This window comes from Monodon monoceros, unplaced genomic scaffold, assembly GCF_005190385.1.
Source record: "Monodon monoceros isolate NGI ecotype Baffin Bay Population unplaced genomic scaffold, NGI_Narwhal_1 Super_Scaffold_3, whole genome shotgun sequence".
Taxonomy (NCBI): domain Eukaryota; kingdom Metazoa; phylum Chordata; class Mammalia; order Artiodactyla; family Monodontidae; genus Monodon; species Monodon monoceros.
Genome location: NW_021703780.1, coordinates 72,209,395 through 72,223,830, shown reverse-complemented (window position 1 = coordinate 72,223,830; position 14,436 = coordinate 72,209,395). Strand labels below are relative to the sequence as shown.

Sequence of the window (14,436 nt, the reverse complement as noted above, 5' to 3'; positions counted from 1 at the left end):
CACAGAGTGCGGGGCGGGCCTGCGGCGGCAGAGGCCGGCGGGACGTTGCACCAGCCTGAGGCGTGCCGTGCATTCTCCCGGGGGAGTTGTCCCTGGATCCCGGGACCCTGGCAGTGGCGGGCTGCACAGGCTCCCCGAAAGGGGGGTGTGGAGAGTGACCTGTGCTCGCACACAGGCTTCTTGGTGGCGGCAGCAGCAGCCTTAGCGTCTCATGTCTGTCTCTGAGGTCCGCGCTTTTAGCCGCAGCTCACACCCATCTCTGTAGCTCCTTTAAGCAGCGTTCTTAATCCCCTCTCCTCGCGCACCAGGAAACAAAGAGGGAAGAAAAAGTCTCTTGCCTCTTCGGCAGGTCCAGACTTTTCCCCGGACTCTCTCCCGGCCAGCCGTGACGCACTAACCCCCTGCAGGCTGTGTTCACGCCGCCAATCCCAGTCCTCTCCCTGCGCGCCGACCGAAGCCTGAGCCTCAGCTCCCAGACCCGCCCGCTCCGGTGGGGGAGCCGACAAGCTTCTCGGGCTGGTGAGTGCTGGTCTGTGCCGATCCTCTGTGCAGGAGTCTCTCCGCTTTGTCCTCTGCACCCCTGTTGCTGCGCTCTCCTCCATGTCTCCGAAGCTTCCCCCCTGCGCCACCCCCTGTCTCCACCAGTGAAGGGGCTCCTAGTGTGTGGAAACCTTTCCTCCTTCACAGCTCCTTCCCAGAGGTCCAGGTCCCGTCCCTATTCTTTTGTCTCTGTTTTTTCTTTTTTCTTTTGCCCTACCCAGGTACGTGGGTAGTTTCTTGCCTTTTGGGAAGTCTGAGGTCTTCTGCCAGCGTTCAGTAGGTGTTATGTAGGAATTGTTCCACCTGTAGATGTGTTTTTTATGTATTTGTGGGGAGGAAGGTGATTTAACGTCTTACTCCTCTGCCATCTTTAAGGTCCCTCTATACAATTGATTTTTAAATTGATTTTGTATCTTGCGATCTTGCTGAACATTTATTAGTTCTAATAGTGTTTTGTGAATTCCTTTGGATTTTCTATATACAAGATCATGTCACTGCAGATAGAGATAGTTCTACTTCCTTTCCAATCTGGATGTTTTTTATTTCTTCTTCTAACTTAATTGCATCCACAAACTGCAGGGGTTTTTTAATAAATTTATTTATTTTATTTATTTATTTTTGGCTTAGTTGGGTCTTCATTGCTGCGTGCAGGCTCTCTCTAGTTGCGGCAAGCGGGGGCTGCTCTTCATTGTGGTGCGCAGGCTTCTCATTGTGGTGGCTTCTCTTGCTGCAGAGCACAGGTTCTAGGCACTCAGGCTTCAGTAGTTGTGGCACGAGGGCTCTAGACACAGGCTCAGTAGTTGTGGTACACGGGCTTAGTGGCTCTGAGGCACACGGGATCTTCCCAGACCAGGGCTCAAACCCGTGTCCCCTGTATTGGCAGGCGGATTCTTAACCACTGCGCCACCAGGGAAGTCCCCACAAATTGGATTTAATTTCAATAAAAACCTTTTTTTCTTTCAATATATATAAGATTTAATACTTAATAGTGTGGCCCCAGTATTGAATTGTAACACAGGCCTGATGAGCTCAGACAGGCCTAGAAAGATTCTACTGGTATGAATCAAAAGAATTGTGCTTGATGCAAGAAGAAAATTTTGAGAATTCTCCTGGAACTAGAAGTCCATTTAATATTAATATGAATACAGGTGTGAAATTACCTTTGCTGGCTAGCATCATAGTCCCTATATGTAGAGTTCTGATATGTATGGAGGTTCTACCACCTAAGCTAGGTTTCTAAAATAAAGGACCTCCAGGTGATGGAGTATACTTATTCTGGTTCTACTTCTGAATAAGTAAGAGCACCTCCTCTTCTGTTGACAGCTTATCAGGTCAGGTATTCTCCCAGCTGCTAGCGATACACTGACCAAGAAAGGTGAAGCCTGTCTCCTCAGGGAGCTTATGTCTGTTGGAAGACACAGACAGCAAATAAATCAGTTCACACAGTGATTATAAACTTTATATGATAAAGACTTGGGAAGCAAAAAAACTGGGTGATATAATAGAGTGGTAGGATGCATAGAATTGTGGGCACTTAACCTAGTATCTGACTGAGTAGGTGACATTTGAGGTGAGAGCTAAAGTTTAAGATGAAGGCAGCTGTGCAAAGAACTAGAGGATAATGTTTTAGGCATCAGGAACAGCAGGTACAAAGCTTCTAAAATGGGCATGTTTGAGGAATAAAGGAGGCCCGTGTAGGTCAGACATATGGGCAAGGGGAAAGTAGAACAGGGTGACATCAGAGAGGTAAACAGGCCCAGATCGTGTAAGGTCAGGAAGGACATGGTGAAGAGGGTGGCCTTTGTTCCAAATGCAATGGTAAGTCTTTGAAGGTTATTAAGCAAGGCAATGACATTTATATTCAAAAAGTCTCCTCTGGCTGCCTCCAGAATGGATTCAATACGGCAGGCATAGAAGCAGGGAAGGCAATTGAGGCATTACTCTGATAGTTCACAGTGGAGATGAAGAGAAGTAGCAGATTACTGGAATAATGGGGAAGTAGGACTGACAGGATGTAAGAAAGAAGAAACAGGCAGAATCAAGGATGATGCTTAGGTTTAGGACTTGAGTAACCAGACAGATGGTCATGTCATTTACTGGGCTGTGGCAGACTGGATGTATCTGAGCCATCAACGTAGGCATCAAGGTACCACAATCAGGAATTGCAAGTGAACATCCCATTGAAAATCTGTGCTCTCGGAAAGTGCCAACGTGAAGCAACTTTATGACAGAAGAAAAATAAAGGCTCTTACAAAATGAGGCGCAAGAAAATTGTCTTCCTAATCCCCTGATATGGAAGAGTACTAGTAATTTTTAAGGAACACTTACTGAAATTGATTTGCTAACTGCTTGGTAAACTTCTTTCTTGCAATGTTTTATTCACATCTTAATAGAGTTCTCTATTATTAAGTTCAAATATTTTTAATTAAGAAAGAAGTACAGCCCTCTGGGTAGTATTGCAATCATATAGCTAGCTGGTAATTAAACTTTTCCACATGTATAACTGCATTGAAATAATTTTGAATGAATCATTTTAAACCTGCAGATGTTGTTATGTGCACCTTTAAACAAATAAACAAGACATATATAACAGTCTTTGTGGTTCCAGAAAAAAGTTGGAGTTTTTGAAGAATTGTTATTTTCATAAGAATGACAAAATATGCTACCAATTACAAATTCAGATATTCTCTTTAGAAAAAAAGACATGACTTTTTATAGGAAAAACATTGTAAAATATATGTAACTTTTGAGTTTAATTTTCACATTTCCATTTTTGAAAATCAGAACTGAATTATGGAAAGACACTTTTAAAGATATTTTAGGCCATGGTATGATGTGAGCAAATTTTTCTCTTAATCATCAAGCCTTTTTTTTTTGGATAATAAAAAAGGATTAGTTTCATCGCCTCCCTGATGAACTTGAGCCCAGTATTGGAGCAGTGAATATCTATCATCATATATTTTTTAAGTTATAAAAGTTTACTATTCAATGCAATTTATGCTCAACAAACTTAGAGAAAAATGAATTTGTAAATTATTTTAGGGTTCTAAAGGCATTATTCCATTACATAAATTTCTGTATTTTCTAGGGTGTATAATACTCTTTGTTCAAAGTGATGCCGTCTTTCTCTTTTTGAATTTGCCACTCAAGTATGCCATTTACAGCTGTCTTTCTAACAATACTGCATTGTTTGAAGAATTCATAAATGTCTTTCTCACCCCTGACTTGCTTCAGCTACAACAATATTCCGTTGTTGTAAAACACCTGTCTCAGGGTCAGGTTGCCTTGTATATTATACATCACCCTGGCCCAATTGGGGAGGTTCACTTAGGGGTGACTCTCCCTCCTTCAGCAGCTTCCACCACAGATGCCCACCGATCTCATGCTGCCCTGATCCTTCCCTTTGCTGCCCTCAAGGCCTTCCCCAAACAGGGCCCTATGTCATGTCTATCCACATTTTCATTTTTCGGAACTGAGAAGTCAGGAGCAGTGGGCACCATGGTTCAGAGCACCAGCTCAAATCAGACAGACCTGATTTGAGTCCTAGCTTTGCTTCTTTTTACTTATGTGACCGTGGACACATTTCTTAACCTCTTTTAGCCTTGGTTATGTCATATGTAAACTTGGAGAAAATAACAATACTTATTCCATAGGGTTGTTGTGAGTATTAAATGAGATAGTACATGTAGAACTAGTATCCCATAGTCCAACAGGATATTTTCTTGTACGTATTTATGAGTAGTTAGAATTGTAAACCAGTATGCCTGGCATTCTAAAGCAAACCTTTCAATTTCAATCAAATTCTAGAAACTAATTATTGAGATTGTTCAATAAGTGATAACTATATATGCTTCTTGTCCTCTGCTTATCGTTGAATCCAGTGTTAACATAAGAGTAAATTAATGGGTCACTTCTTCCAGGTAACATGTTGATATTTTTTCAAGGATACACTGAAGAGAGAAAAACATTTAGAAGCAGGATGTGATGTCTCTCCAGTCATTCCCCAGAGACCACCCTCAATGTACTTGCCATGTTCCCAGAACTAAATTGTAGGTGTGTAGCTTCATGATTGATGGAGTGAATTGAGCTTGGGCAGGACTGACAGCATTTCATAAACCACACTGTTAACCATGGGAAGAATATTTCATTTATTAAATTGGACATTCCTGCCAATTAATAGTCTTTGGAAAAAGAGTCTGATATTTGATATTTTGTTGAAACTGCACTCTTTCCTTGTCTCTGGAAAAACAAGGTCATTATCTCAGTCTTATCTGTCAATGTACTGCTGGGTATATTGCTGAAGCTATAGAACTTGGTGATTAAATAACATTTGTGTCACCAGTAAAAGTATTTGAATTAGGCATAGAAATTTCCCAGGTGGAACTCACTCCTAGCCTTCTGCCTTCTTTTTGAATATTTTTCTGTCTGAACTGCTGCTAATACTACAGGGTGGTTTGTTTCTTTCACTTTCTTTGTATCTAGTGTCTAATTTAGTTATCCACCAAGACAAAATGGTCTAGAATAGATGTATGTTAAAATAATTTAAATGGAATGGTGGTTTAAAATCCAGGTGATGATATGGAATTGCAAGAGTTATTAGGACATTTTGATATCTCCATTTCTGAGTAGTTAGTTATGCAAACAATATGCCAGTTACTCTGATGAAGAGGAGCAGTTTCAAATTCTCAAAAGTTTCAGAAATTGTAGCTAGAAAGTCTTGACAAAAATTAAGAGACTATCAGAAGTATGAATCAATGAAAATACATTAGTGGTTTAACCAACACACTGTGGCGTTTCATTGTCAGTTCTCCAGTATTCCAATGCTAAGGTTAGCATCCTACTAATCGAATGTTTATGGAAGAAATCCATCTTCTTTGATGTCTTGTTCTTCCTAATTTTAAAGAGGAGCAAGTCAAATTTGTAATTTTCCTTCTTTATGTAAGAGATACTAGGCTATTTTCTAAACACAATGAGATTGAGGTCTTTGATTAAGAACCTCGTTTGTGGCTTTAAGGATTTGGAGTACTTGCCATGTGCCAGGCCCTCTACAAGGTGTCCCATACTATCTCCAGTCTCCATTTTCACCCCTCATGAGAGGGCTTACTTATTTGAAAGATAAGGAAGGAGAGAGGTTTAGCTTGTTCACATATAATAAGTAACAAGGCAGAGTATCAAACCCAGGAGATCTGGCCAGAAAAGCCTGTGTACCTTCCACACTGGCCTATCACCCTTAGTTAAAGACCACTGAAAAAATTCTGTGATCATGTGGCAATTTAACTTCTATTGCCACTTGAACCTTTGCAGTATTTTAATGTGCAGAAGCATACACAGATGTTGGTATATCTGTTGTTAATGTTTTACAACCAGTTTTGTATTCTAAACAGTTCAAACTTACTTAAAAGTTATCATCTTCCCACTCCAGAAGCATCAGTTGGCTTGCCTCTGCTGTTTTCATCTCTATAAGCAGTCTCAGTAATTGTTTTCCTCCTGGTTCTTTAAATAATATTTTAAACTACCACTTATTGAATGGCTACTATGCTTGTCCCATGTATAAGGCTACACTTCACCTTGTAGATGGCATATCCTTGAATATAATATAAAACCTGTTCAATTTGGTTTTACTGGATTCCTTCTAGTCTATTATTCTTAAACTCAGAAGATAGATGCTGGAAAATTACAAATTGTTTATCAGCTCACTTTAAGGTTAATAAGAGATCAGCTATGTTTGTCAGAGAATTCTGTCTGAAAATTAGCAAGCTGACTACCAAGGCAAAATATTTGGAAGTATATTTCTTTTTAGGTTATGGATTAAAAGAGTACTCTATACAAATATAGCACATAAATATAAAGATCTTTTTCTTTAAATCTTTTCGTGCCAAGAAAGAGAGAGCCACATATATAAGATAGATAGCTATCGCTTTGCGAGGAATTTTGCCACTATTGGATCTAATTAGCCAACAATTCTTTACCTGAGACATTTTGAGAGATTATTATTCATGAATAATGAAGTATGGATTGAGTCAAGGGTTGTGAAGTGTCTCCAGGTCACACGCTGAAATGTTTGTGACAGACATTTCAGAGGCAACATTGGGTCTGGTTAAGCCTATGTCCACGTGAATGCCAGGGAGATCAGCTCGGTGCTTTGTGACCACCTAGAGGGACGGGATAGGGAGGGTGGGAGGGAGGGAGACGCAAGAGGGAAGAGATATGGGAACATATGTATATGTATAACTGATTCACTGTTACAAAGCAGAAACTAGCACACCATTGTAAAGCAATTATACTCCAATAAAGATGTTAAAAAAAAAAAAAAAATGATCTAGATTCTGACCGGTTGGTTCTTTTGAATAGCCTGACTCTTAATTTATGCTGTGCAAGTTGACGTAGCATCTCTTAAATTTAGCAAAGGTTTTCAAGTTGTACTGTGGCTTGGTCTTTAAGTTTTGATTTATCTCTTTGTGTGGTGAAGACATGCTGAAAGCTACCGTGTAATTGTGAATGAGTTATGAGCTCAAGTATGTGTCACTTAGAGCTCATGTTTGTGGCTTCTGTCTTCTCTTCATTCCTATTGTTAGTGGGCCTGTGTCCCCAATGAATCAGAGCAAATTCTTGTGTGGGTAAGTAGCTCAAGAATTTGAAACAAGTCTTCAAGGAGTGCTAGTTGGAAAAGAGATGCTCTAGAACACTAATTTACCATGAGCTATTAGTATTAAAAATGTCAGTATAGGAATTAAACACTGTCTGCAAATAGCAATAGGGAGGAGATTAATCTTCAAATTAAAATGCCAGTTAAAGTTTAAAATTAGTTTTGGAAAATGGACTTCCACTTTTCTTGCTGTCGTGTTGAGGTTAAAAAAAACTCACAAAACTTCCTAATTACATCTTTAAAACTCTTAATAATAAATACAAGTTTGAAACCACCATGATACTGACTCCCAGCCACATTTACAAACTGCTTTTTTTCCCCCATTAAGACAGTCCAGAGTAAGGTGCCAATGATTAATGACTAATCACTTCCTAGGAAATCTCTCTTTGACTCTTAGACTTCTTTACTCTTGTTGGCCACAGAGAAGTGTGCATATCATAAACATATACTTAGACGGATTTTCACAAACTGAACAAACACATGTGACCATCATCTGAATCAAGAAAGAAAACGATGCCAGCACCCCAGAAGCCCCATTGTGCTCCCTCCCTGTCACTATCCTTTTCTGTCACTATGCCCTCACAACCACCCCCTACCTGCCAAGACTAGTTTTACCAGTGTATGGTCTGTTGTGTCTGGGTTCTCTCACTCAGCATTTCATTTGTAAGATTCAATATATCAGTCACTTCAATATAGTGTCCTACTGTGTGACTCTCACACCATTTATTTATCCATTCTACTGTTGATGGGCATTTGGGTAGTTTCCATTTGGGAGCTATTAAAATTATGCCTTTTGGTAGAATTCTATATTCTTTAACACGACTTGGGCCACTTCCACAAGGAAGTGGAACCATCTGGTCTTATAAGATTTAGGTTAAATTCTAGGTATTTTCATTCTTGTTACTTTGGAACAGTATTACAAATTTCATTTCTAAAACAGTATGTATAAGTAAATAATGCTTTCTATGAATATAAGCTCCATACTTCTAACTACCCCATGTTTTCCTGCCTGATGCTTAGAATATGCTTCTATATCACCCTTCCTGTCCTTCAAGGCCTGGCTTAAAGAACATCTCCTCCATGAAGCCTTGCCTGATCCTACAAGAAGTGACCTCTCTCTTTTCTGAAATGCCAGACTATTTAGTATATCTCCCTTTTCTCACGTTGCCTTCTGTTATAAGAGCCACTATCCCTTTTGTAGCAGTAGCACCTTTTGAGTCTTGGGGTAACTTAAAGGAATACAAAGAGCTGGAAATTGATTGTTAGAACTTTTATTAAGAGTTTTTACAACATGATGTCTCCTATGCCCTAGCTATCAGGCACTGTCACAATGCAAACCTGATTCAGAAAGAGTCTCGAAGATTTTTATAGGCTCCAGAATGAGAATAACGACCCAGTTTTCTCTCAGTTCTGTTACTCTCCCAACCATATAAAATAGAAGGAGGTTCGTCATCTCATCTTATTAACTGTTGTCCATGTCTCACTTTGCCTCTGTACCACCATTGTAAACTCAGCCTTGTGTCACCTACAGTTCAGTAGAATTGGGTCTTATCTGAGGCTCACAAAATTCTATAGGCAGATATTTGATCAATTAAGCTGTTCTGTCTCAAAATCTTTGAGAACACGGATTAGGTGAAGGCCATCAAGTTGAAAGATTATTTTTGTTTGTTGTGTTTTATCATTTTGCTGGAGTTATCAGTTTTCCTTTTAATCATAATCAAAGCTCTGTGTGATTACTAATACTATACCTCAGTATATGTTACCTTATTGTATACTCATTTCTTTAGAACTCTTAATTGCCCTCCTAGATGAAAGCAGGGGCCACATCATACTTGTCTTTGTAACTTCACTGTCTTAGGCTCCCAAAACTGTCTGAAAGAACATCAGTGAAAACAAATGGCTTGAATGCTTTATAAGGGAAGGACTTGCCTGGGAGTCTGAGCACAGCTGAATTATATAGCCTTGAGCCCATTATCTTGCTCCTAAAACAAATCTGATTGATATGTCTCCCCTCTTTCCTACAAGGATATTTTGAGACAAAATTGGGTTATACATAACAGTTTGAGCCTTTAAGAGATAGAATTACATAAAACACTTTGCCTCTCAGGAGTTGCATAATTTAGTTAGATGACATCTTGTTCTGGGTCTACTTTAATGTGAAGACTTTATTGCAAGCCTTCTTTTTTAAAAAAATTAATAAATGATTTAGCCTTTCTGGTGATTTTGAAATGGTTTAAGAGACTGCAAATCAAGAATGTATCAAGGGACTGTTAATTACCTCTCTCTGCCACCAGTTGCTCTATTCATGACCCTAGAGAAAGTTGCTTCTTTCTCTCTGCTCACTTTTGGCTGCCCCTTCCAGGGTGTTGTCAGAATACATTTTACTGTTGTATCAAATAAAATCATGGAAATATAGAGTTTTAAGCAAAGTTAGCACCACCAGTTTCTAGCACATAAAAAGGTCTCAGTAAGTATTTGTGGGATAAATTAAGGAATGATCAATCCATTTCCACTGCAGATTACTGCAATATTCCAGGCACATATTTACTTCCCCAACCTCTGCTTCAATACCTCTGGTGGTGGAGAGAGTTCACTCCCTATGAAGGCCACTCATTCCATTTGTCAACAAATTTAATTACTATCACATGCCACCTTAGACTTCTGTGAGGCTTTTTCTAATTCTACTGGGCAGTTGCATCTTAGTCATATCTCTTGTAGTATTGATCATGATACATTATAATACCCCAACTTATAATACCTGTTAGGTCTCCCTTTCTAGACTGAGCTCCATGAGGACAGAGATATGTCTCATTTTCCTTATACTCCCAGCTCCTAGCATAGTACAGAATGGATGAAAGGGGCCAAAGAAAATGAGAGGAAAGAATAATAATAACAGGGAGCATGTGTATTGATTGCCAACCCAGAGGTCTCCTAAGAGGGATGTACTCACCCCAGAAGAGGTGTATCAAAAAGAATCAGCTGAGCTTCACACTATTTACATTTATTTCTTTAAGTTCAACCATTTTCATTTCTATTTTTTGTGTGTGTATGTTTTATACCATACATACTATTTTAATATAGTTGTACATTTGTTTAATTTTATAAATAAACATATATTGGAAGGTACACACTCAAACACGTTCTGATAAAGGCACAAATCGTTAAGTTTGGAGGCACTTAGTATAGCTGTTTGTCAGGTACTATGCTAAGCATTTGATATACATTATTTTAGTCCACCAAAAATCCCATGAGGTGTACACTATGGTTCCATTTTATAGATTAAGAAACTAAGGCACAGAGAGATTAGGTGATTTGCCCAATCACATACAGCTGGTAAATGATGAAACCAGGGCCTGGACTCAGATATGTGTGGCTTAACCACTGCAGCATTCTCTCTTGTTTTTCTGTCTTAGCATCTAGGGTTGTACCCCAGGCACAGTATAGGCTTGTGGATTAAATAAACAAATCAGATGGCTGAATTAATCATACTAAGTACATATAAAAGCTTTATTCTTAAGAAAAATTTTGAAAATAAAATTTCCTTTTTCATTGTAAAAGCATGTATTGTCAGTGCAAGCCAAATAACATACCTATGTGACACGTTAGAATGTTTAGTTCCATTTCTTGACAGAAAAACTGAAGTGAAGGACAGCAAGTCACGTGTTTACTATTGATCCCAAAGTCAAATGGCTAGTCTTGTTTTCACATCTGATTACTGAACTACTTTTTTTTAATTGAGGTATAATTCATGTACCATAAAGTTCAGGAGTTTTTAGTATATTCACAACATTCTATAACCACCACCACAGTCTAATTTCAGAACATTTACATCACCCTAGAGAGAAACCCCATACCCATTAGAGATCACTCCCCATTCCCTCTTTCCCCAGTCCCTGGGCAATCACCTGTCTCTCTTCTATCTCTATATATTTGCCTTTTTTGTATATTTCACATAAATGAAATCATACAATCTATGACCTTTTGCTTCAGGCTGCTTTCACTTAGCATAATGTTTTCAAGGTTCATCCATGTTGTAGCATGTATCTTTATGGCCAATAATACTCCATTGTATGGATAAACTAAAATCCATTCATCAGTTGATGGACATTTGGTTGTTTGCACTTTGGGGCTGTTATGAACATTGCTGCTATGAACATTTGTGTGTAAGTTTTTGTATGCACATATATTGTCATTTCTTTTGCATATATCCCTACAAGTGAATCGTTGGGCCACATGGCCCACGTTTAACATTTTGAGGAACCACCAAACTGTTTTCCAAAGTGGCTGCACCATTTCATATTCACAGCCAGTGGTGTATGAGGATTACAGTCTCTCCACATCCTCTCCAGCACTTATTACTGTCTATCTTTTGTATTATAACAATCCTAGTGGATGTGAATGGTACCTCATTGTCATGTTGATTTATTTTTTCTCATGACAGTGATGTTGAGCATCTTTTGTTTATTGCTCCCCTATGTCTTTGGAATTTAAATTATTTTTATTTTCTTCTTTTTTAAAGTGTTTTTCATTGGAATATAAACTTTGTTTTTCTTCTTGTGATATCTGTTTTGTCCCAAGAACTCTCAAAGCATATTAAATACTCATGAAATCTCTTATTAGAGATTGCATGACTTCTCAGGGTGCCAAGCTGCTGGAGCCATGAACTGTAAGAATTTGAGTTTCCACTGGCAACTTTCCAGGAAATCTCCACATCACATTATTAGATTGCAAGCTTTCATAACCCCCAAGTTATGATGATGATAATGCTTTATTAAAAAGCTTTTAATGTCATAGAAACACCAAGAATTTTTTTTCCAAATTATATTTTCTTAACTTTTTACATCCCTATGAGGCAGAAAAGAAGGCAATAGCCATCTCAAAGGGTCTTCCAAGAAAATAAGTGTAGAGATTTGAATATCTTAAAAATTCTAGTATGTCATGGAAAAAAGCTTATTGAGCATAATCACTGATTCTAGATGTACCAAAATATTTTGAGATTGTTTTCAAGTTATATGCCAGTCCTGGATGTAAATCACACTGCTCATTCATATGTGATGCTAACATTTCAGCAATGTTGAAGTTAATGTTAGCTACCAAATTTGGTTTAAGCCAGAGAGAAAGGAAAGGGCTTGAAAATTCCATATGCCAGTTTCTTCCCTGTACATTGAAATAATATTTATACTAGCCTCTAAAGATTTGTAGTAGTAGTCTTGACAGATTACACATTTAGTGAAGTCCGTGTGAGTGTAAGGGTTTATGGTAGCTCCAAGGTCTTTCTGGCTTTCAGACCTTACGTGTTCTTATCTTCAGTTCATATTTTATTTGATGGCTTTTAACAGCACTAATCATTCTCAATCTTACTGTAAGTTGAATTTATTTGCTCATAATGTTCACACTGATGAAAATGATCAATTCTCTTGTAAACTGGACTTTTTTATGGAAAGTTATTTTTCTTTTTTAGAAACTGCTTTAAATTTTTGTTTATTTAGTCAATCCTCAAATACTGGTTGGGCACCAGATGTGAGAAATACAGTAAGACAGTCATGGTGCTTGCCTTTGTAGCACTCATAGACTACCTGTGGACTCCAGAAGCAGTTACATAACTGCAATTGTGATAGCGCTAAAAATGAACACTCTAAGATTCGGTGAGAGCACATAATGTGGAGGAACTGATCCAGTTTGGGGTTGTCAGAAAAAGCTTTTCTGAGGAAGTGACATATAATTTGGGCCCTAAAGGATACCTAGGAATTAGCACACGGGGAACTAGCATGTACACAGGCACCAAGACAAACATGAGTTCGATGCTTTTGAGGACCTAAATGAAGTGTGACTGACACGTCAGGAGGAAAAGACAAGGCGAGTCAGCTGGCCTAGGCATCATATAAAGGCATATTAAGGATCTGGGCCTCTGTCCATCGGGAGCCATTGAAGGGGTTAAGGCTTTAGAGTAGCATTTATTGGTAGCCCATAAAATTAAGAAAGGCCAAGTGACCCTTTGCTGTGTCACTTTCTTCTCTCTTGGTCAGGAATATGACTGGAGAAACTATCAACCCAGCCAGATGAGTGAATCCGAGTTGCAAATGCTAGCAAGCCTACAGCGGCAACAGAACGAAGAACTGGAGGATACTGGGGCTCCCCATGGCCTGAGCGCATCCCAGGTTGACAACTGTAATGTCAGCATAAGTACCAGCAGCGATGACACAACCACCTGGAACTCCTGCCTGCCACCTGTGAGTCCAGGGTTTTGCATCTTTGTTTACTGCCTTTGTCACAAAGCCCAGCCTTGCCTGGGAAAACTAGGGCCAAATGAGGACACTGCTATGAAATCTATTCTGAAATAGTGTTTTAAGTCTGGGGGCATTGTCTTGTCTTAAATCGTCTTATTTACCTTCAGATAAGGTATTTTCATTGTGTGGTGATATATAAAACCATACATTGAAAGAAAAAGAATAATTTTACTGTAGACTCTGGGTATCTCATTGTATCACCACCTCCTAGCACAAACTCTGGCACATAAAGCAGGCTCAACACTTGTTAAAGAAGTGTCTGTTAAATGAACAAACAGAAAGGAGGAGACTATAGATATATGAAGTACTGGTTCGTATATGGCAGCAGCAAAGAACCTTCTGTAGAAGTCACTGGATTTATGCTGACTCCTCCCTGTGCCTAAGGGCCATATGCTTCAGCAGCTTGTATTTTCCTATATGTTCATACAGTTAAAGCCCTTTCAAATATGACCCATCATTCTCTCTATAGACCAGCAGACTGCCTGAAGCAGGCCAAAGTCTTCCTGTTTTTCAGGTGAAGAAACTAAACTCTGGGCTCAAGCTTCCATACCTGGTCAGTGGTAGAGCCCAGAGCAAAGCCCAGTGTCTTGACTCAGTCCGTTCTCCTCTATGATCCTCAAGGATCGTATGGTTTAATTGGAAAGACAAAGCAGAAACATCCACGGAACAGTCCTGTGCAACGTAAGAAATGTCATGAGACAGAATAATAAAATCATTATTATAATAATGGTAATTAGAGCTACCATTTCTTTAAGCACTTAAAAACACTTTAAGATCTCCATAGGCCGAAGGAACATTTACTTATAATGCTACCTTCAACATCAGATCAAACATATTAAAATGCACTTTTCATCCAACAGTAAATATAACTTTTTTACCGGACAGTTTTTGAAAGGAAATATAAAATGATGCAACTTTGATTCATGCTTATATAAAATTACATAAAGGTTGAGTTTAAGTGTA

The 14,436-nt window shown here is 38.8% G+C and overlaps 1 protein-coding gene across 4 annotated transcripts in view; it reads left to right on the top strand.

Annotated features, from left to right (window-relative positions):
• CUNH3orf67 (chromosome unknown C3orf67 homolog) overlaps nt 1-14,436 on the top strand; it is a 260,137-nt gene that overhangs the window by 186,600 nt on the left and 59,101 nt on the right. For 3 of the 4 annotated variants that reach the window (XM_029244383.1, XM_029244382.1, XM_029244385.1), the window contains one exon: nt 13,213-13,416. The exons of the other annotated variant lie outside the window; for it this stretch is intronic. In XM_029244383.1, coding sequence (XP_029100216.1) covers nt 13,213-13,416 — 204 coding nt within the window. The remainder of the gene's footprint in view (nt 1-13,212; nt 13,417-14,436) is intronic. 4 annotated transcript variants of the gene reach the window in all.